Genomic DNA, 24,103 nt, shown 5'->3' with positions numbered 1-24,103 from the left:
TACGCGCCAAGTGTGAATCGTGAATCGCGTAACGCGTGTATTTTTGTACGACACGGCGATACGTAAGAGATCGGCTTCTCTTCGCTCGAGCGATGAGCGCGGCAAATCGTTCGTTTCCTGCCGCGCACGAACGAGAAAGTTCATTCCTCCGCCGTCGTGCATTCCTCGCGAGGCACGACTGCGACGTTTACAGCGACGAGAAAATAACGGGTCTTCTTTGCTCGAGACTGTCTGATCTGAGCTTTGTTCTTCTCTCTCCCTCTCTCTCTCTCTCTCTCTCTCTCCTTCTCTCTTTCTAAATGCTTTCGATTGCTAAACTTGCATTGTATGGATTGACAATCACTCTCTGCTCTGAAAATTTGTATTATACATATATATTGTATATTATATATATATATTTCATTTATCAAATAATTGTAATGGGATTATGTATTTTTTTAAGACTAAATTGAAACGGTTTAGTGAACGAAATATATTGTACTTCGTTTTTGGATTATTTTATTTGCTCTCGATGACGTACATATGCGATTAGATCGATTACTACGAATTTGTTTTATCTTGCACGTAACAATGATTAATGTATTACGTGTCATAAATTCGCATTTACTCGATATATGTACTTATATTACACTTTTCGTCACACAACCGTGAAGTTGAAGTAAAAGTTGTAACAATGAGATTATTATAGGTATGGAATCACTTCGCGTGATATGACGAATGAATAGCATAATATAGTTCATGTGTTCAAACATGGCGTGCCACATGCTCCACGTAACATGCGTTTCCGTGCTGATAAGATTGATAAGGTCTCGAATGGTGGGATTGCAAACTTCAGCTCGTTTACGCCCAAAGTATCGGCACGTTCAGTGATAATTCTCACTTAAACGTGTCGCCACGCAAATCGTCACTCGTGCTATTTAATTATTCATCGTAGCGTGACAGTGCGACAGCGAGTTTCGATCAAGGAACAATAATGCCTGGTAAGCAGTGATACCGTAAAATTTACATATAAACAGGAAACAGTAATAACGATCACATTGTGAAGCAAATACAGAATTGATTTTATTTTGATCTTAGGATACGATTTAAAAAAAAATGAAGAAGAAAGACAATTCTATTTTTGTGCATCATCTACTAAATAATAAATATATTAGATATTTTAATTATTATTTAATATTTCATTTATTTATTAATCATTTAAATATTATAATGATAACAATTACCTACAAACACGATAAATTAACAAAAATGAATTATATATCTTTTTGTTATCTTACATCTTTTTTGTGATAGAAAATATATAATAAACCTTGCTCAATAATCACTGTAACGATTACTCACTTATTTGCCTGCTTATGAGAATCAAAATGTGATGAATAATCGATATGATAAGAATGTGTGATAAATTATGGTTAAACATTTTGAAATACGTAAACATCACGAGTGATTTCGTGAAGGTATCGTAAGCATTCGATGGCTTTGTTGTAGGATTCAAATGGGTCAGATGGTCGTCCAGATACGTCGATCGTAATATGATGATCTCCATCGGTAGGGACCTGGACGGCATGAATCTCGTCGTAGGTCGAGCCATGCACCAGGGTGACATGTTGCCGGCAAAAGTGAAGCCGGATCATGGAGTTGCCTACGTGTGCTACGGAGGTGCCGAGCACATGAAACATGACTTTGAGGTATAACAGAGATCGCGAGAAATGAGAGATTCGATTCTCTTCGTTATTTCACACGTTTTGACATTTCGAGTTGGGATTTCAAACGAAATTATTTCCCTTCCAATTACGTGAATGTAGTTCCAATTACACGCCGTTGTCGGTTCGAACGCCAATCAATCGCGTGTCAATTATTTTTATTTAGTTACCTTTCACGACATCGTAATTTTAATCAATCTATAATTACGTAACGCGAACTACATTTTTATGTGTTTCTGCCTCCGCATCGTTACGAGCGCACTGGTTTCATAACGCCGCTCTCTGTTCCTCCTTTCCTTAATAAGCGAATTAAAGAGTTCGCGTAAAACCTTAGCGCACGAACACGTCGCTTTTATATCTCTATATCCCTGGCGCATCTCATTTCGATGGCGAAGATAAGATTACGACTGTGCGATCGAGCGTAGTGTGTTAGTCACGGATATTTGCACGGCGATATTTTAGAAACGATCGAGCGCGTTTTATTGCTCTTCCAGTTTCCCTCTATTTTCGCAATCATTTCCTTCCTTGATGAAGTCGTATAGTAAATCCGAGACACCTTCTATACGAATGAAACGACGTATAATTTAATTTATCATCCCACCGATTAACAATAGTCGTGATCATGGAATGTTCTTCATAAAAATACTGATGGACGATAATAGTGCAGAATAATTCTCGACAACTTTCAAGATAAAATGAAAAACCGAAGTATACGAATATCGAATACAGAATGAAACGTTCATAGTATTGATCGGTATAGCGGGATTCGATGCGTTACTGAAGCTAGTACATCCCTTCGATCCCACATTAGGCGGACCCTTTGTTTGCTATTTGGCGTGCACTCGATCATGCTCGTTCGAATCAATTTCTTCTCGGCTCGGCTTACACGCAGCCGCACGATCGCCCGCGAATTAATCTATTTGCGTCGGGTAGGGTCGGAAGGAAAGTAGTCGAAGTACGTCGTTTCGTTGGCTGGATTCGCGGCCCCTTCCTTCTTCCCTTCTCGTCGCGTCGTCGCGAAATCCAGGCGGACGTATAATTCGAAATAATGGTTGGTTTTCACATCTTAGGTATTGATGCCTGTCCATTTCGATTGGATCCTAACAGGTCATGGTCATGTACCGGATCACGCGGTAGAGGCCGGGAGGACAATGAATGGGGAAATACTGTACGTCGGCCGTGTTTATCACAATGGTGCACCTTGCGTAGGAAAGGTACGCTAGGAATCGGAATAATTGTTAAGAGTTAAACTGCTCGTTCATTTTGGACGTTTCGATGTTCACATTGTTTCGTTCTATCTTTTCGCTCATTACACGCGGAAAGGTGGAATGAAATTTATAGCGCGTGAATGTTCAAGCCACACTCAGTCTGTGGCTGTTTTCCACAAGGAATACACAGATGATATGCTGTGTCTAATACAAAGTGTTCCAACTATGAGACATAGTGTTACTCTGTCAACTTTTTTTATCAATTTCTTAAAAAAATTATTTAGTAGCTATTATTTTGTAATAAAATCATCAAAAAATGTCGATCCTGAAAGAATTTTATAATTTAAGTCTACAAATTAAAATCATAAGTCTACCATAAATACACTAAATACACATAATGCACTCTGATGATGCTATGGAACTAAACGTATTAATAATTACTTTACACGATGTAACGCAATGTGACAAAGCATATTCTACCTGGAAAACAGTCTGTATCTGCGCAATCAGGAATCTTTATATATGCCTAAAACTATTGTTTGACAGATCCAGAGAAGTCACGGTGTTTTGTACATTCCGTTCGATGGGAAGGAAATATCATACAAGGAGTATGAAGTCTTAATACAATGTTAAATCTTATCTACAATCGTTTGTTTGAAGAAACACTTTCACTTGGAATTGTCGTGATTGATAAATAACGATTTATAATTGCAGGAAAAATGACTTTTATACGTATAAATGTAATTTAGGATTAAACACATTTTATGTTGTATTAACAGACATGTATGATTGAAACATTTTGCTTAATGTTATTATTTTGTTCTTTATTTATTTGTAAATTTGTACTTTTATGGAAAACAAAACGCTAATAAACAATATACCGTAAATGGCGAATATCGTTTCGAAACGTTCACCGCCTGTTTACTTATGAGGCTTTCCCGAAGTTAGATTAAAATTTCACAAAGTTGGCGATGGAGAGTCGTTCTTATCTACCCTCTCGCTTAAGTTCTATTAGCATGCAGAGAAAGTAATTTATCGACGCTTAAGTTAATGCCGAAAGAAAGGGCATAACAGACAAAGTCAGGCCAATTTATAACGGCGATGGCGTCGCCATTTGCACCCCCTTTTGTAATTTTGGATTGTAATTACGGAGCTTTATGGTCTAATCGCGATTCGTCATGTCATTCGGGTCTTCGGATTTTATTTTTCACGCTTACGACACGACGAGAGATGCAGTCACGAGTATTAAATGATTCAACGGTACGTAAAGCGTGAGTCAGAAAATGCCGTAGTCTCTGGAACTTTACAACAAGCCATTTCCCACTACGTACAAATCTTACGTTCTGTAATTTTCAATGGAAAAACGAAGAGATAACAAATATTAACGTCCAATACACTCAACCTTATATTTTATCTACAAGATAAGACGAAGATTGTGAAAGTTTGATATAGGAGTAAATTTTGAAAGAATATTTATATAAGTAATGTAAATAATTCTTATACCGTTTATGGATTTACGATATCATACATTGATAAATTGAGATACATTGAAAGTACAGAGTGACTCATAGAAAAGTAATTCAGCTTGATGTGTCAATATCAAAGGTTTTTGTTGATTAGTCAGAACAAATTTCCGGTGAAAAAAAAATGTCGGCAGAATACCATAATTATATACTCCATTATAATTATATACTGTTGTTAGTGAAGATTATTTTCAGCAATTTTTTTACTTTAATTTAACACGAGTAACATAATATTCATGTATTTAATTTTTAATAAAAGCACATTTATTAACGTTAAAATCGAAATACTTTCTCTTATATACTTTTACAACTGCGGTGAAGCTACTCGAATCAATTACCACACTTATTTACTTAATCGCAGGGGTTACATACGGAATGACTGCCTCTGTTTTCTTCATCGGTGGCGATTCAATTTTCACGCTCCTCAGCTATGATCCCACGTTCAAGATAAATCCCAGATTCAAATAAATATACATGTATTGCCAACTGCGCGAGAGAAACGGAATTGCAAAAGCTTAAGCCGCCGTGACGCAACCAGTGGTCGTTTTCTGCTGCTCACCCGATAGATACTAAGCACGTGGCCGTTGCGGCATTATATTCCCATGGTTGGCACGTGGCCGTTCGCTTCTTCATTTCCACGTTGATCCTTTTTTCTCCCCCTTGTTCCTCGTCTCCCTCATTACTCCGGGCGGAATTGTTACTGGGGATTGCGCTATTTAATATTTTGAACGAGGAAAAGTGCACGTTTGCGCAAAGGGGTGGGGGGGGGGACAAGAGGAGGAGGAAGAGGCTTGTCCACGTGCAACCCATCGTCCCCCTTTGATTAATTTCGGCTCGGATCGACTGACATGAACGAGTACGATACTCGACAAAAGAGCCCGAGGGCGAGCACGAGCGAGGAGGGGCTAAATAAAAAAAATGGCAACAGCTGGCGGCGGGACCAGAATCAAGCGGACAATGCTGCTTAGGCTTGAGGGTGAACCACCCCTCTCATCGTCGGGTTGCCGACGCGAGTCGATTGACACGCGCGCGATCATCCTCGCGTAGTATGCACGTTATAATTGACAATGTGGATGCGCGAAAGGGGAGCGACGTTCATTAAGCCGAGGAGAATCAGTCCAACTCGGCTGAACAGAATTTTAATAATGAGACCGATAATACGAGATTATCTGCTCTTAGTTTTAAAACTGGGGGAATTTGATAATAGGGGGAGCTTTTCAAAACGAGCGACACTCATTGTACGCAATGGTTATTTTACCTTCGTGTAACATTGGCGAACAACAATGATGTAATGGTTCACTGTGTTACACTGTGTCATCTGTGTCGACTGTGTCTCTTGTTGGAAAGCTCCTAAGATCTTAAGCGAGATCAAACGTTTAATGCAATTGTCACATTTCGAATGTCGCAAATGTTTTATACAAAACATTTCGAAAAACATAATCTTGTTAATGTACTCCAGTTTCACAGTGAATCATTACATTCTTGTTATTTGTCAACGTTAAACAAGAATGAAATGATTCGTTGTGTTACACTGTGTCCTTGCTGGAAAACGTCTTATATCCGGATTTGACAAATATTTGTGAATCTTCCAGACCATTCCCCGAGATAAAAAGATTCTTTCATCCGAGTTTATGCCTTTTGCATTATCACGATATCGATAGGTGAATGTAAGTAAATAGTGATTTATATCACGAAATAAAAGACTTCATGCCGATTGTTTTCACGTCTGTCTACAATTTTCATCGTTTTCTCTATCGTACCTTCTTCGCACTCGATTGAGTCTTTTCTTTTTTTTTTATTTTATTTACGTCTGCGGTCCGGAAATCGTTGGTGCTCGCGTATCGATATATATATACCGACTCGATAAATCTGCGCTTATTGCGGTTTACGTCAATCGTATCGAAGCGCAACAACGGAAAACTCGTTACAAAAATATCCACTCATGATATTGCCGTTATTCAACATATGTATTGAAGGGAGTATGCAAAGATTGAACCAAAAATGTTAAACTAAATAGATTTTCATGTAACTTTCACCAAATGTTTTATTTATTGCAGAATCGTAGTGGTAAAAGGACTTTATATAACAAATCGGTACAATAAATTGGAACCTAATAGACCATCTTCTCGAAATTTGGGAAAAAGCTAATCAAAAATACTCGCATTCGAATGACTGAAAGAATGCATTGTGAAGTTTTTCAGAAAGATTAAGAAGATTCGATAGATACATATAATACATATAATTTATATATTAATGTTTATTTTAAACAAATTATATATACATATAAAAATATGTTTATAATATCCTATTTTTATTAAATGATATACATATTTCGACAGTTTATTTATTCGTTATTTTTATTGTTAAAAATTAAAATTTAAAAATGACAAAGATCTAAATGTTTTTATAGTATTCAAGTAATCAAAATGATTTATATAAAGTGTCATTGCGATTCATTGATTAATTATAATACAAAGATTTAGAACAAATAAATATTTTATTGTATACTTATTGAACAACTGATTTCTGCATCGCAATGTAAATTTACATAAATCATTTTGAATACTTAAAATACGTATATTAAAAGACTAAAATTTTGTCATTACTTTATAGTGCATTTCTATCATTTCTATTAGAAAAAAACACAGATTAAAAAAAATACTATTTATTAAATTACTTTTAATCTAGATGGTAAACCGTTACTAAAAATTTATTGTATTATTTTTCAATTTAGAATGATGTGTAATTTCTTTATACTCTTTTTATAATTTATCTATCTATCGTAATAAATGTCGTATTTCTTTAAGAATCGATAAGTGGAGTTGCCATAAAGAACGAAACATTATCCGAAAAGCGGCACAGCCTTTATCCCAAGTCGCCGTATTGGCCCACCTGATCATTTCTACATAAAATCTTTTCACCAATATCCTATGACCCAATATAACGTTTGATAGAAGTTTCATGAAAATCTATTCAGTTTAACATTTTAGACCGATCTTTTCATACTCCAATTCACCAATATTCTTCCTTACAATTTACGTCTTCAATATATTTCCAAAACGTATATGCTTCGCGGATCTTTTTGGTTACAGAAGAACCTATAGCTTTTTAATTCATAGTTCTTAAATAAAAATCGGAATTTGTTTTTGTAAATCGATTCTTTGAAAAAACAGAATTAATGTTTTTGATGGAAAAAAACATCAGCGCGTTCGATCCAATTCGTTCATACCGAGCTTTGTACATCGAATGTACTGTCGCGAGCGCAACACTCATTTCATTTGGGTAAACACGTTTTTCGGAAGCTATACGGGTCACTCGTAGAGACGAATCCATCCACGCATGTGGCGCGGTAGATACGACAAGCAAAACCAGAATCGGGATCGGGGTTCGAGAGCAGAGAGGGAGAGAGAGAGGACAGCTGCTCCCCCCGCTGCGTTAAGAGCGCAGCGGCAGCTGCTGTTTAGTATTGAGAATCCGCCGATTTCATGATAGGGTCTATACGTCGAAACGATAGGTGTAAGTATGAAACTGCAATCGCGACTGGTTCCGACAATAAAATCTCGTTTTATCGAGTCGAACAAGTAGCTAAAAGAATATAACGCACATTGCCTCTCTCTCTCTCTTCTCTTCTGTTAATTTTAATATACGCGTAATATTCATTATATTCGTTTTATTTTACTTTATTTCCAATTTATACTTTTATAGCTGCACACATCTTCTACTCTCTATTTAATCTTCAGTGTTTACCGTTTATAACGTCTGTCATAACTTGCTTTCTTTTGAGTTTTAATTTATTTTGCATATTCTTAGACGACTTGCCACAGAACTTCAAATAAACGCTTTATCTCTCTCTTTCCCTCTCTCCTTCTCTTTTTATCTCATGTTTATTACTTTTGTGCCACAAGCGATTATAAATTTCTTTGGAATCATAATACTTATATTTTTACTATAAAATACTTCTTACGTGGATGATCAAAATTGTGTTATATACTTAATGCAATTATTTTTCAAGTATATATATATATATATATATATATAAAATATTAGAGCAAGATGAATAACTTCTTTTCTTTCATAATCTTGCCGTAGTAACCACCTGAATATAATCCCAGTATTTAACGATTAAATAAACACTGTAGAACAAAAGAATGTTGAACTCCAAATCGAATTCGGACGTACTTCGAATACGTGGTCCGTTCGTAGTATTTCTTCAAACAAATGTGTGAAAGTCAATTTTCTGAAAATCCCGACATACGGTTGGCTCGAGTGCTCCTCGTTGCTCTCTGTTTTAATCTGATTATATGGCACTGCCGATACTAATCAATTTAAACGACAGAGCGTGCATTTCCCATTTACGGAACCAGCGCAGCGAGGCAAACGTGTGCTGAACGACAGCCCGTTTCATGTGCTTAACGCACATCCATTATTCGCGGTCCATGCGAGTGAGCTTTTCACTGTTGTGTCTGCGACAGGCACGCGCGCGGTGAGCATTGCAGAATGATAACGGGATTCACGCTCTCTCGCGTCGATAATAACTGCTTCGGTAAGCACGGTGGAAAAAAATTTCCTAATAGTAATCGACTTAATTTTTCATCAGGCATAACGCTATATAAATACTGGGCGGTATTTTGGAAACACCCTGTATACCAACAGGTTAGCGTGCGAGAGTTACGGGGAGCAACCCCCGTGTAAGAGGAGGAGAGGGGTCTTTCCGACGGTTATGGGGGTCACAGGGTGGTCCTTGCGATTTCGCGGGTCCTCTCTCCCCTTCGTCCTTTCTCGCTCGTGCCGCCCTTTTCGTCTGCAGCTGCGCCGCAAACGCGAGCCCCAACACCATCTGCCATTAGAGGCTGCACGCGTGCACACGCGTCTCGTCCAGGCTCCCCCCCCCCCCCCCCGCCTAGCCGTGTAATGGCCTCGTAACAATACGGAATGTACTAAGGTCTCGATTGGCCTCGTGAGGACGGTTTCTCCCGTTCGGAGTTATAAAGAAATATCATTCGAGCGTGTGTGCGTTGTACGGACGATATTACTGTAATCGCAGTCCATTTCCAATCATTTATTGGTGCGAATAATAGTGACAATGAGAAATGCGAATGAAGTGACGAAAATTTCTTGAGAGTAATCACGCTTGTGTATTCATTTGATCGCAAAGGAAATTGGTAATATTTTTTACTAATTTATATATTGGATTTATATATCTTTTTGCTCGGATCGATAATAATATTATTAAACTTTAATAATAATTTGATTATAAAGACTCTTAATTTAAGATCAGAATTAAAACTGCAACGCGCCAGAAAGTATTAGTGACGCTGGATATTTTAATTAACGTGAAATCTCTGTATTTTAATACTCTTTAATTAAATTTTTTAAAAATTAAATTCTTTGCAGAACGTTTCTTTTAAATATGATTTAAATATATAACGTACATATGTATACTTGTATATAACTAATCTCTTTGTATATTATATCATACATATATATAAAATTTTACATATACACTAATATGCTCGCGACAGCCTATGAAATCGGTTTTATATTCTTGCGCTATATTTTGTAAGGAGAGCCGCGCAAAAATTAGCATAACTAAAGGCGAATAGAGGGGGTGCGAGCGTGACACGCGACATAAGGGGTGCAACAATACCCAAAGTGACGATCCTGTGTCTGCAGCGTACGGGCGTGATTCTGGATAGTTTAAAAAAAAAAAAAAAAAAAAAAAACTTCGTGGTCCTACCATATAATGACAAACCGGCTACACAAAAAGCTTACTTTTTTCATTGCAGATCTGCACGCTATTCAATGTGAGGCATTGAACACGACAGATGTAAAAGCAAGAATTGTTATAGTAGCGCTCGAGCAGCAACAAAAAAAAAAGCTGAAAAAAGAGTCAATCGATTTGTAGTCATTAATCGATGAATGTACGAATTTCTCACAAGTAAACGTGTCAGTAATATACGTTATTTCGAAGTTGATCCGAGAGAAATATTCATGATTAATCAATTTTTTTAAAAAATACACATATCTTTATTTTGTATGAATCCGTATAGGGTTAACCGGTTTTATTATTCAGAATGTCATACACAGAGAAACATTTTTGTTCGTAAAAATATTGCTTATTTTTCTGCTGCAGTTTTTCCTAACTACTCAAGTTTCCCATGCACGATGTGATCGTGAACACAAATTGTACCGGCCATCAGAAGGTAACTGCTAGGCTTTTAAGGGCTTCGCGCGCATCTGGCTTTCCCGAAGCATCTACGGATACGTTTAAAAAATTAAAAGTTAAGACCTCTAGAGAATCAGCCCCTCCTTTCCGTTTTGTCGGTGCTTCGCGAGGAAATACGTGGGAGGCGCAGCATGAGTCGATATCTTCCCTTAGAGCGGGTTTATCGGTTAATAAATTTAGAAATTAAACGAAACGTAGTGAATTACGTGCACCATTAATTTTTGCACGATATAAATTTCCCCGTAAATTTTGTAAAATGGCATTATTTACCCATGATATCATATTTTATTTAATACAACGGTCTTACTCATTTCGATCGGAATAATCATCAAAAATAGTATCGTTAAAACTTAACGGTTTAATTATAAAGATAAAAAAAGACATTTTAGAATTATAATTAAAATTGCAACGCGATAAAAATTACTAAAATCACCGGATACTTTAATTAACGTATGTGGAATTATCATTTCAAAGCTTTTTAAAAACAACTTGTCGCTCATTGATACACGATATAAAACGAATGACTATTCGAGATATCTGTTTTCACAGCAGAACATCACAATCACACGCGGAACTGCAAATGAAATCATTTTTTCGCTTTGTGCATCGGAGAACAAATATCGTAGCGATATTCACGGTTCGGACGTTATCATTGGAAACTGCCAGATGTACATACGAGGAACCCTTGGTCTCGTGACTGCTGCGCGTTATACGAGCACACGTACACGCATGTGTGTCTACGAACTCACACACCCTGAAGTATATGCGTGCACTTCGATCAGTCGCGTGGGTGGCGGCGTGCGTATCCGTCACGTGGAAGCCAATCGATAAGGGCGTAAGGGTGCGAGAGAACAAAGAAGGAAGCCCGCATATGTCGCTCCGCCCATCCTTTTCGGATGTAAACGGGCCTTCCTGATGGCCGATGAAACGGGAATTCATCCTAGTTGTTTGCTTGCAGGCGGTCTTTATGAATGTATGAAGGATTTAAGGGTGGTCCCCATGCGTTGCACGCACGGCGCAAGTGATACGATCGAGAATAGAGGATTGTCTGCACCGAGAAGATAAGATTTCAATCCCTAAATTCGTGGTGTGTTCGAACGCGAACGATTTGTCAAAGGATGTATTCCACGCTGTTTCGTCCAAAGAAGAGATATCAGCTCCATTCAATAGATGTGCAATAATACGAAATCCTCGAAGGTGATACATTGAAAACGAAACACGTTCTCTGTTCAAAAGACGTTGCTTTTCTCCCTCTCTCTCTCTTTTATGAATATTTTGTGAAATACCTCTGTATTAAATTGTTTAATCATGTCATGATTCATTAATTAGGTTTAGTGTATTTTTTATCTGACAATTTCGTCTAAAATATTTCATATCTAATAATTGAAATTAAATAAATACCGCTTAAATTAAAGCTTTACGTCACAGAGACAAATCATAACTCAATTCTCTCTCACAAATTTCAAAATTTCCACCGCAATATTATTCACGTAATAGGGAATACTCAATTCCCTGCACAAAGGAATTTTTAACTACAGCTCTTTGTGAGATATAATCTTTTCGGTAGACGTCGCGACGATATTCAACGACAAACGTCACCGTAATTGAATAATTACGAGAGCCGTCGTTTTCGCGGTGAACTCAGTCTCATTAAAACTCGCGAAAGCATATCTTTGATCTCGATCGCGACGGTATGACGACTCCGAAATATGTCAAAAGGACACCGGAGAAGGCTACATGGAGCATGGGATGAAAAGTAGAGAGCTAAAGACGAGCGCGCGCGCGTAAAGACGTGTCTTAATTAACTACCCTGACCCTTGGTGGCTGCTCGAACGACCGAAGATGTCCAAGTTTCGTTATCATCGCGTTTAACGTGGGGACTAAAGTCTCTTTCACAGCCGGTGCTTACACTTAATAAGTGCACTTCGTAGCCGAGGTCGAATTGCTCGCGATTCGAATGTAAATCATGTCGAAATTGGCGAGGTGCAGCCAAGCATTCGACCTAAAGCATTTCGCTTTGAGAGCTGCTTGAATCGATTTAATGTAAGACAAATTGCGGGTGAACTCAATCGTGACCGGTGTTTGCGCTCAAAAATCAATGGTAGCACGTGTATGCGATACGTAAGAAATGTATTCAAATCGATACAATGTCATTTTGACACAAAGTCACGCTTGATGGCGAACTATATTTTTATTTTATAACAAAAATCGCATTTTTATCTTTGTCTCATGCATATTAATAATTCTCACAGAAATCAAAGGATTACATGTAACACCGATGCCAACCTACTCTTCCACGTAACATCGTTCCACAGAAAAATGTTTACCTATTCAAGGTGATTATCGTTGTATAACTATCGTTATAAAATCGCTCATTAAGCTAAAATTGTATCGACACAATCAAACTTTTAATTTTTCACCGACGTTCATCCGTAAATGTAAGAATTCCGTTTTTACGTTACAAGTAATTTGAGCGAGATTCGCAATTTTGAAAGAATTACGTTCATAAGTGTGATAAAACGTTTACGTCGTGAGAAAAAATTTTATCAATATTATAATGTCCGCTCTCAATTCCGTAAAACTTTTTCCATCGTGCTATCGTAAAAACCGATATGATATTTTAAAAACGCACGACGAACTGGATGGTTTTGCAAGCGGCCGCTATTTTAATCCGCGTTATGAAACAACGGCAATACACGGATTTGCGGCGCGGCGCGATTTGAATTTAAATTGTTTCGGAATTACGAAAGACGCAGCTACGCACGTACGGGATTTGACGGAGCTCCCATCGATGATTTTTCAAATACTTCATATGGAAGCGGATACAATTTGAAAATTAAATTGTTGCTGTGGAGCGTGCACTTGACATTTTCCAAGCAGCGTGAAATCAACGTTGAGAACTTTAGTGCAACTTCGCGCGCGTGCCAATTTTTGTTTGCACATTGGTATCGACAGCTATTGCGAATTATTACTTCAAAAATAAATAGCACGTGCAGAGAGAGTTTTGTCCATCCTCGTGCACCGGACATATTATCTTTCGTGCTGTTGTACGTCAAACGATAACGCGCGACGCTAGTTCCAAATATTTCATCTTACAATCAGTGTGTCGCGAGTTAGTTTTTTACGGAGTAGAATTTTACAAGAATAGCGTGAAAGTTCGCCATTTTAACCTAGTAATTAGTAGTTCTTATATTTAAGATCATCTTAAGTACAGTCTTAAGATGTCATGATGAACAAACCAGAAAGTAGTATTATAGCATTTTATGACATTACTCAAGATAGTCTTAAAATAACTAACTATGAATACCTAGATCATGGTATAAGAATTACTAAGAATACTAATAAGCGCTTATTGGATTACAGTGATTACGTAAAAAATGGCAGTCGAAATAGCCAACAGGAAAGTTGTCAATATTTCGGCTAAGATCGCGCTACTGTTGAAAATTTACAGTTTTTTTTTACGAGATTTTGCTTCTTATCACGGACAATTAAAGAGTGGCGAGCCATCAACTATTTTTTTTTACGACGAAAAGGAAGGCAACGACACGGAAAGGTTGAAGGATAGGAAAACAGATCTCGCGAGAAGTCTACGTGTAAGGACAACAAGGAACACGATAGATAAGTGCCCTTCGGGTACAATCAGCCGACACTTATTTGTCTATCGTATGTTCTTGGTCTAAAGCGAAGGGATGGTCCTTGAACGTAGAAGCGATTCGTTTGTTCATATCGAGATATGTGTATCTTTGTGCCGTCCATCGCTAATTCGGTTTATTTTTCGTTTTCTTTTTTTGCGGGTTCAAACTTGGACATCGTGGGCTGGATCCGGTTGTATATGAATTCGCTACTTCTACGAACCATATTGCGATCTACGTCGCGTGATTGCCTCACATTTTGAATATGCGTCAATAATATGTGCACTTGTTATACATATACATATATGTTCATACAATTAGATTATGCGCGCGGATGTTAATTACGTCGCTAGAGAGAAAAAGAAGTTACATAAATTGGTCTGATCGCACATGTCAGCTGTAGTAAAAAAAAAAAAAACACCATGCATTAATGCATGTTAATTGCGGTCGAGTAATGCGTTCGGTATGAATTTTAATTAATTCTACCGATAGTCGTTGCAGGAATAAGCAGGAATGTGACCGTCGAATGATTCATGAGTGATAACCGGAGGGTAACTCATGAATTATGAACCAGTTTTCTTACCGTACTCGTTTACATATTGTAATCATATTGTGTGAATTATGAACAATGGTTGTATTAATTTCTCTTGTTTAATCACGTTTACATTAAGAACGTAAATCAACTAAAAGATATTATATGTATATATTAGAAAATTGGAGTAATTATTGTTATCATGATTTAATAACGAAATTGAGATAATTCTTCTCGTTTTAATGTTTGTGCTTTGCGATTTAATTTCCGTGATATTATACAGTCGTTTACACGGTTAAGGAAAAGGTTTTCGAGGACTCGGTAAATTAAATATAAATATGTATTACGAGACAATAAAGCAAGTGAACTCTAAGCTTTCGACAAAGAAGCCTCTTTCGAGGATTATTGAACGAGCGGCTATAAACTTCCTTACGAAGTTCCTTTCTCCTCTACGCATGAGCATTACGTCGTTTTCGATTTTTCGCAAAGAAACAAAGGAGTCGGTGTTCGCGTGTTGCGAGGCGAAACTTGATTTCCGTGACATCCCCTGCGAGCAAAGTTCTAGAATCGACGAATGCCACATGTACTTATTTTATCTAAAAGGAGAAATAAATCTCTGTCAGATAAGATTCAAGATTTGCACGTTCTCTGTAGAACAATAGGTATTACGGTATATTACGCACTTGTTATTATAATAAGATGTAAATTTTAATACATCGAAGAAAGAGTCCGATAATAGTTACTAAATGTTGAGTGAAATAATTCCAATTAAATGTTCGGTCAATCAGTTATTAATTAAAAATGATTGTACTTTACTAAATATTTAGTAAGTATTCCCAAACATAATAATATTATCAACTATTTAGTAATAAATATTTAGAAAAGTAGAATTAATTTTCTATTATATTAATCGAATATTTGACTGGAATTATTTCACTAAACATTTGGTGTAGCTATTACCAGATTTTCTTTTCAGTGCATTACGCTTTAATGTTATACTCCAAATATACAAATTACAAATATACAAACTACAAATTATAATTTTTAAATTCGACCTTCCAGATATTGCAGTATACTTCTAAATTCCAGTTTCTAAGTAAAATTTATATTGTTCTTGCTGTACACTAAACACACATAAGCAAATTCGCGTAATTCACTAGACTTGAATGCTTATGATGTGTTGAACGAAATACACCCTTGCGAATCGTCGACTTGCTGAGTATTCGGAGCCGGGGTAATGGGACACGTAATAACATTTGTAGGGTCACGTAACGATCGACATGTCACATCGTCGCTTTATGGATCCAGCGACAACCTCGTGGAGTGAAATAAACGAGAATAAAGATAGAACGTTCATGCTGTTAGAAACTAACAGGTAACTGGAAAAATCAAAGATTATAAAGAGAAGAGAGGTAGTATAACAAGATAATTAATGGACGTTATGATAAACGGACTGCCAAATGAAACCCTTTAATAATAAATAAACAGTTCTAATATAATAGTTTTAATTTAAAAAAAAATACGTTTTACGTAAGAAATATTAAACGAGAATAATCTTTAATATTCATTTACTCGACGTAGTGAAAACTTTCAAATATCCCTTGTGTGTATTTCTCGAAGATGAAACATTATAGAGAGAAGTTCTTGGTTAAAAGTTCTCTATTGTGCAGAATGTCCAAATGTTTAATTTATACTCCGAAACTCAATTGAATTGCAGTTCTTTCAACTCTTGACCTAGATTACAAAAATGGTTGCAGTAATTTAGTATTGAAAATCATATTTTGACGTGAGAAAAGTTCATTTACAAAATGAACGTGAACTATGCATATAGACAAGTCCGGTAAAATCCTATTTAAAAATACTATTTATATTTGTGCACGTTCATTGTTTAAACAACATCTTTAAATGGAGATGGAAACTTTATTCTTAGATTCACAAGTGACGAGATCACCGGAGCGCAAAGTAATAAATGGAAGCTTGGAGATACGGCAAGGCCGTGTGCAGACAAAACAACAAAAGTGGATAAGGAATAAATAAAATGGTCGAAAAAGGCGAGGAAAAAGAGACAGAAAACGGTGAGGAATTGCGGACGAAGGAACAACTTGAATCGAGAGACAAAAAGGGAAGGAAAGTGAAAGAAAGAGGAAGAGGAATACAGACGGAGAAAAAATGTCGGAGTGAACGAAGAGCCGTGCGAGAGATGAGAGTGAGAGAGGGATACGAGTTTATAGAGGTTGAGGGCGGTAAGCGGAAGGAGGGGAGAAGAGAGGGTGCTGCAGACGCGCCACGACAAGGGTAAATGTACGTACGAATGCACCCCGGATTGGCTTCGGGATGGTTTCCATGGAAACCAATTCGCTCGGCCCGGGGAAGTCGTCGTCGCCGCTTCCACCACCGTCACCACCACCACCACCACCGTCGTCGCCGCCGCCGCCACCACCGCCACTACCATCACCATCGTCGCCGCCGCCACCGTAACTGCCACCACTGGCGCAGCTTTCCCCGGAAAATCGCGCTGCCTCTAAACGTCAAAAAGTTGGAAACGACTGGTTCGCTCATTACCTGCGCGGGTACTCGCACGCGAGATCTCCACTTGCTGGAGATTCACGATAGTGAAGTAAAATTGTCAGCCAGGTCTCCTTCAACGTAAAATTACCTCGATTAAAATTCGAGTAAATTATATTTGTTTTGAGACGAATTTAATTTTGGTCTCGATAATGAACTATGTTTTAAATAGTGTGACAACGATAGATTATATAGAGTCTCCTTTTTTTATTTTTGACCCACATTTTGCATATGATTGATGAAAATAACAAGAGGAAAATATGTAGCAAATTAAATATATAACTTTTTTAATAATTCATAAAACATTTATATATATTACAGTAAAATTTATTTATATTATGATGGAGAGAATTCCAATCTGATAAAAAAGAATAATACGAAGCAGCTTAGTCATATTATTTTTTCAAAAACCATAGAAGCGTATTCATTGTATGTACACGGATTAATTAAATGCACGTTTTTCTAGTTAAAAAAAATTATTTAAGAATATTAACAGTCTTTTTCGCTTGGCACATTTTATGTTGCGCATATCAATAAATTCAAGAAAGTCATAAGGAAGTTAATACTATAAATGCAAAAATCAAAAATTTTGAGCGAGTAATGATGAGAAATTCTAAAAGAAATTTACGACACTAACGTCTCAACTCTGATAATTCCGTACTTACAATTAGTAAAATGAGGCGACAATCGCCGTATCGTTACATAAAATCTGACGTAATCAGAAATTGATGGTTTACATTGTCAGAATATTATTCTTAGACAATCTAGAAAGTTGATGTCCTACAGCGGTATAGAACTAAAAGTTCTATTATACACATCGCTAAAAATAAAAGTTTTTGTTTCGAAGATTACACTCTCCGCGTACGTATGTAAAATAAATCTGTAGAGCAATTTTTTTGAACGAAACGTTCCATGCAGTATTAGATTCAAATATAATTATGAATAATTAATATTAAAAAATATTTAATATAAAAGTATAAAATTTTTCTCTTGTAAAAATATTTAATACAAGCAATTGGAACTGATGATTAGGGAACAAAATTAGAAACGTACATTTGTAATAAATGATTATTTTACATTTTCATAAAAAATTCAATTTAAGATCTAATTGGAAACGAGATTTAATTGAAGAACTTTTATAGGAATAATGTCATGTCGGAATTTTCTAACGAACGAAGGAAATTATGTATGAAGGATAGAATTCCACAATTCCCTTATACAATATATTACCTTGACATGCTTGTAGAAGATGTGTATTTTTGCCAGACTACACCAGGCATAAATTCCTTTCTCTCGTACTGGGTGTAAACTCAAAGTTTCAAATTGAACGGCCGCGAGGGGCGATAGGATTACAGCAACTTGCATTATGTAGACACGATTGTCTCTAATAAAATTGTCCCTTCAGGGACTGATTTCCATTGCCATGTGAAAGTGTTCTAATTGTACGCGCGAAATAGCGCTAAGTAATCTCGGTATAATTTCATTGACGTTGCGATCTATTCGTTGTGGCCATCTGGCACGATCGCGCGGTATCATCAGACCGAGATACATGCAAGTATAATGAGAACGGGGAGAGTTCCCGCTACGTCGGGGTAACTTCCGTAATTTAGCGTAGAATGACGTTTCAAAGTTCTTTTAGGGGATGAAAACCTGTGACGTGGGCGTTTTCAGCTTTACGAAAAATATTTTCTTTCCCCTGTGCTCTCAGAAGTAACGGTGTATTTTAAATGAACAGGTGACGTAAACTGTGAGCGTTTAACGATGCTTGCGAAAATATTATTGCAATACAAGGACACTAACCAAAGAACGTCAGCTGATCATTAACTTTTATTAAAAATATAATAATCTTCCATTATTTTAATTTTTAGCGTATTGGTAATTCAGTATTACCCGTTATAATTACATCTTTACAACGCGTGTAACACAGACACATATGACGCTGATGATTTAATGATCTACGACAAACAAAATTGTATATTATAAAGTTCATAATTTACACGTAACACGAATGTAATAAGGTGCACAGTTTCAACACATGATCCGAGTAACATTACGTAAAACTTACGTTCGCGAACTGTTGTAAAGAGAGATTCATGAACTTGCCGACGGTGATAGTCAGTTGTTTTTGTGACCTCATTATCAGGAATAGAAGGATTCGATTTTCGCTGGGAGTCAAATCATACCATAGAGACTCATACGCCGCGTCGCCGATCATCTTGCTCTGCAGGAAGTCAAGTCAAAGCGAAAATTCGGAAGGATGAAAGAAATAAAATTACCGTATTAAAAACTAAAGTCAATAACCGCTCACCTTGATACTTAAGTATTCGCCAGCAAAACAAAAGATAAACGCTTCTAAATTAATGACGACGTAAAATAAAAGGGATCTCACTAACATAGAGGAACCTTCATTGGCGCCGATCGACTGTAATATTGAAAATATGTGCACGATCGGATCTTTTCTACCGCGAAATGATAGTAATTACTAATAATAGTAATTACTTTTAACAAAATAACAATAATTGCGTTATAAAAAAATATTGAAATTATAAGTTATTATTACTTATATAAACACATGTATGTATGTAAAAAAGGAAACATCTTATAAATGGTAACAATTGATTTTTATAAATATTTAATATATATGTGTCATCAACGTAAATTATAGAAATGTGATTAATCTGTGCGGCGAATGAGCCATTAAAATTACTTACGTTTACGATGATAAAGCCCAAGCAACATATAACGATGGTGTTTGATATGAATTGGGCTAGCGCAATGTATGAGTATAGATCCTCAATTTTTCCGGTGAAAACAATGATGTTCTGGTGTTTTCGAATTATGGAGCTTATCGTAATCATGGAGACAGATGATGTCTTTTCCTTTGGTAAAATGTCCAATAATTTTTCACGCAAAATGTCTATTTGACCACCTACATGAAGCACCTAGAGATTTTGTTGATGAGATCTATTATTTGTTCACTCCACAAATTTCAATATTACAATATGTAAAAGTAAATAATAATTATTAAAAATATGGAATGTGGTTGTCACAGTTTTTGAATAATGATTTTTAGGAAAAAATGGTTGTAGATTTTTAAAACATACATATTATAATACACCTACATCCATTAGGTAATAAAAAAAAATATTAAAATACATTATTGTATAAATGTACCTTATTTAACATTAAAAAGATATGTAATTTTAAACAAAATTACGAACATGTGATAATTACAGCTTAGTTGCATTCGAGATTGATTGTCATACGTCAGGAATGACAATAACACATTTTTTAAAGATAAAGTATGCAAAATTGACATTAAAATTTTTATTTCTATCGAGAAATTATAGTAATTATAGTATTAACGTAAATAAAATAATTATTTTATAATAATTATAAAATACGCAACTTATTAATTTAACTAAAAAAAAAAAACAAGAAATAAAAAAATTTACTCCTCATTTTTAAAAAATAGTTACGAGTAATGTAAGAACGCTTTAAACGTAACTCATTTTCACAACAACTTAATATTATATTGGCAATTTACTAAGAACGCTCTCTCCATATACTGATTGAGTTATTGAACTTGAGCTTTTTCACACGATCAACCCTATATAATCTTCCCTGGTCTCTGCTAATGCTATATAATATTACATTAGCCAACAGACATTTTAACATTTTTATCGAAACAGAGATTTATTAACAATTTTTTAATTTATTGATATATCCAAAATTTTGCAGATAAAAAATATTTTCATAGAAATGTGTGTAATTTTGCTTAAATATTTTCACAAGACAGTAACAATCAACATTTTTAACATTAATTAAGAAAAGGCAAATATAAGATATCTACCATTAAAAATCTTATTTAATAATTTCAACAAATCAACTCACTTAGAAATTAATTTTTCACAAGCAAGTTTTCTTCCAATTTTTCTTAAATAAATTGAAATGTGCTATATACGAACAGTTATCGCAGTAATGCGAGCTATCTCTCGAGATGTACTCCCGGGAGTAATCTCAGTCGGGAACTTGAAAATCCCCCGAGGGTTAAAAGCCTCCAAGGCTCCAACTTACCAGTGTAACGAGCAATGCGCTGAGCACGCCGATCACGGTGGCGGCCGTCATTTGATGCAGGAATTGCGTGGTCATGACGACCTCGTAAATTGGCGACGTGCCACTCTCGAAGGGTAACTCCATTTTGAGAAAAAGTTCACGATCGGCAGCGTCGACGACATCGTCGCTGCGCAGGGCGACGACGCCAATGCCATAAAACAGCACGGCCGTTGAGTGCAAGCCGATGATCAAATTGGAGAAACGATGCGAGAGATTAGCCACGTTATTCATGCTGTACAACGCATCCCCGCATTCCTTCCAGTCCGTCGCGATGCTCGCTAACACGTCCTCGAATATTCTAGGAAGAATTGATTTCGTGCAACACTGCGACAGCAAAGATGTTCCCCCCTCGAAGATTATGATTAGGACACTATTTGTCTCTATGCGATGATGAATGATGAGGAGAATAGGTCGAAAGATGTGAAGATGGATATCGGTATCATTGTTGCTAATAATGATATTCCCCAATGTAATAATGATTACGATAAGAAAGAATAGTGAAGGAGGTATTAAAAATGTATTATTTACAAATTGTTGAGATGATGTGTATCATGAGAAAGAAAAGATATGTCATTTACCGAAACAATGACTTCTAATGTATTCGCGAAGCCTTTTTATTACAAAAAGCAAACGATCACTAGTTTTTTTAACCATTTAATACGATTTAATGATGATTGCGGATGCATACGAGAGTTTCGTATTATCAAACATTTGTTCGATTTGCACGAACATAAAGTCATGAACTGCAAGTAACGACGATGGGGACGTACCGTTGCTTTGTCCAGAAAACAATCAACTTGACACATAACAAACTATATGACAGCGTCGCGCTTAGACCATCCATCAGCTGCGAGATGTCTTCGGAATTAAGATGCATCGCCATGTGGCGATATTGAAAGATCTGTGCGGCTATCATCGTCGTGGTCCAGAAAAATCGACTGACGATCGCATAGGTCGCGCCTGGCCAGATGCCGACGATCCGAAGTCCGATCTCGATCGATCGGGTAATTGTATTAGCAGACATCATTTGTGACAAGACTTAATTCTCGATCAATCGCGAACACTTTATGACATAATCGATAAAGCGAGGCTAAAATAGAGTAGGTCATGCACGTACTTCTTTCGAGAATCTCTTCCCTAGGAAGTGAGAGATACTTGTAAACTTTCTTAAAGTGATATCAGAGATTTTGTCATCGGTGTACGGAAAATAATTGTATATACTCGTAAGTATAATTAGTTATCAAGAACAGAGAGAGACTGTTTGGTGCCGACACGTGACCGATCGACGAGGATTAATGACATAAACCCACAACGCTCGCAGTTAACCGAAACACGAACGGAAGGTATATCAGCGCGATCGCGGAACAGATTTAGGAACATAGAGGCATGAAACGCGCACCTGTAAACGCTGCGGATGAACTGAAGGATACCGGAGGATTACTTACCACGAAACCTACCTTCGTCCACCGTCGACCGGGCAGGGGACAGCTCATTAAATATTTTCATCGCTCCATGTACGATAAAGTTGTCGTAGCGCGTGTCATCGGCGACCACCGATTTTATGGATGGAAGGGAAATCGAGTGCTCTCTCCCTCGTCCTTCCGCCCTATGCACGGAACAGTGCCGTGCAATTTTCGTTAAAAATGTACGATCACGCAGGACGGAGGTCGATGTACAAGGTTTATAGTATACATCAAAAAATTATGCGTACTGATCTAAAGAAAGACAAAGAAGTTTCCGAAGGGTCGCGTCGGGAAGGAAGAGAAGATCGCGGGATTCGTGGAAATCGAGAATACCATGGCAATTTCTTTTATATCAGGATGCCACAGCTTAGAGATAGTTCATATAGTTCGATATCATTCTGTAAATTATTTTATTGCTAATTTAATTACCTTATACTGACTTGAATATGTATTTGAAAAACTACAGTATATTGTGTTATGCGTTTGTCTAACTAGTGAGTTTATGTATTATTGAATATATTATCTGTTTTTGACAGACTTGGCTATCTAGAAATTTTAGTATTTACCAGTCGAAAAGCAAAGAGATAGAATGTGATGCTCATCTCATCGTCAATAACACCGTTAGACACGATCCTGCAGAATTTATGACCTATAAAAATGCGTCAGAATTTAATATTAATATTTGTTATTATATACTCAAGCTATACATATATTAATCAAGCTATATATTATAGTTATATTGCGAGAATATAATACTCTCAATAAATATATATAATAGAATCTACAAATATCTAACTGATAAAAGGAGTTACGTAAGTAAATATAAACATCTATACATACATAATTACAATAAATGTATTATGTACAATCAGATGGTTATCTTATATATTGTGCACAAATCTTACTTTTGCGAAACATTGTAACGAAAAATCCATCATTTTCCCGACTGTAAGCTTCAAGTGTTTCTACGATCTCAGTATCACGAATAACATAATCCAACTATGTTTAGGTATATATTTATATACTATTTATTAGCTACACTCACTGTTATGACCAAAAATCCTAATAAGCTAATCATCACAATGTTATATTATGCAACAGTGCATTATATAAATACTTAATATTTTCAGAAAAA

At 36.4% G+C, this 24,103-nt stretch overlaps 2 protein-coding genes across 2 annotated transcripts; one reads left to right on the top strand and one right to left on the bottom strand.

The window, feature by feature from the left end:
- The first annotated feature begins 881 nt into the window (after positions 1 to 881).
- On the top strand, positions 882 to 3,619 carry LOC108778779 (uncharacterized). Its single transcript, XM_018546046.1, has 4 exons — positions 882 to 980; positions 1,489 to 1,688; positions 2,774 to 2,917; positions 3,458 to 3,619. The coding sequence occupies exons 1-4, from the start codon at positions 974 to 976 to the stop codon at positions 3,542 to 3,544; spliced, it is 438 nt and encodes a 145-aa protein (XP_018401548.1). The 5' UTR covers positions 882 to 973; the 3' UTR covers positions 3,545 to 3,619.
- Positions 3,620 to 12,461: 8,842 nt separating this feature from the next.
- Positions 12,462 to 22,544, bottom strand: LOC108778736 (odorant receptor 13a-like). The gene is made up of 8 exons (XM_018545989.1): positions 22,276 to 22,544; positions 21,467 to 21,803; positions 20,101 to 20,331; positions 19,698 to 19,811; positions 19,444 to 19,610; positions 19,280 to 19,344; positions 17,134 to 17,345; positions 12,462 to 12,662 (listed from the first exon to the last, which is right to left on the bottom strand). The coding sequence occupies exons 1-8, from the start codon at positions 22,530 to 22,532 to the stop codon at positions 12,462 to 12,464; spliced, it is 1,584 nt and encodes a 527-aa protein (XP_018401491.1). The 5' UTR covers positions 22,533 to 22,544.
- Positions 22,545 to 24,103: the final 1,559 nt, after the last annotated feature.

The sequence above is a fragment of the Cyphomyrmex costatus genome, unplaced genomic scaffold (genome assembly GCF_001594065.2).
Source record: "Cyphomyrmex costatus isolate MS0001 unplaced genomic scaffold, Ccosl1.0 scaffold51, whole genome shotgun sequence".
NCBI classification, from domain to species: Eukaryota; Metazoa; Arthropoda; class Insecta; order Hymenoptera; family Formicidae; genus Cyphomyrmex; species Cyphomyrmex costatus.
The sequence above is the reverse complement of the archived record's forward strand: the minus strand, read 5'-3'. Positions and strand labels throughout refer to the sequence as shown.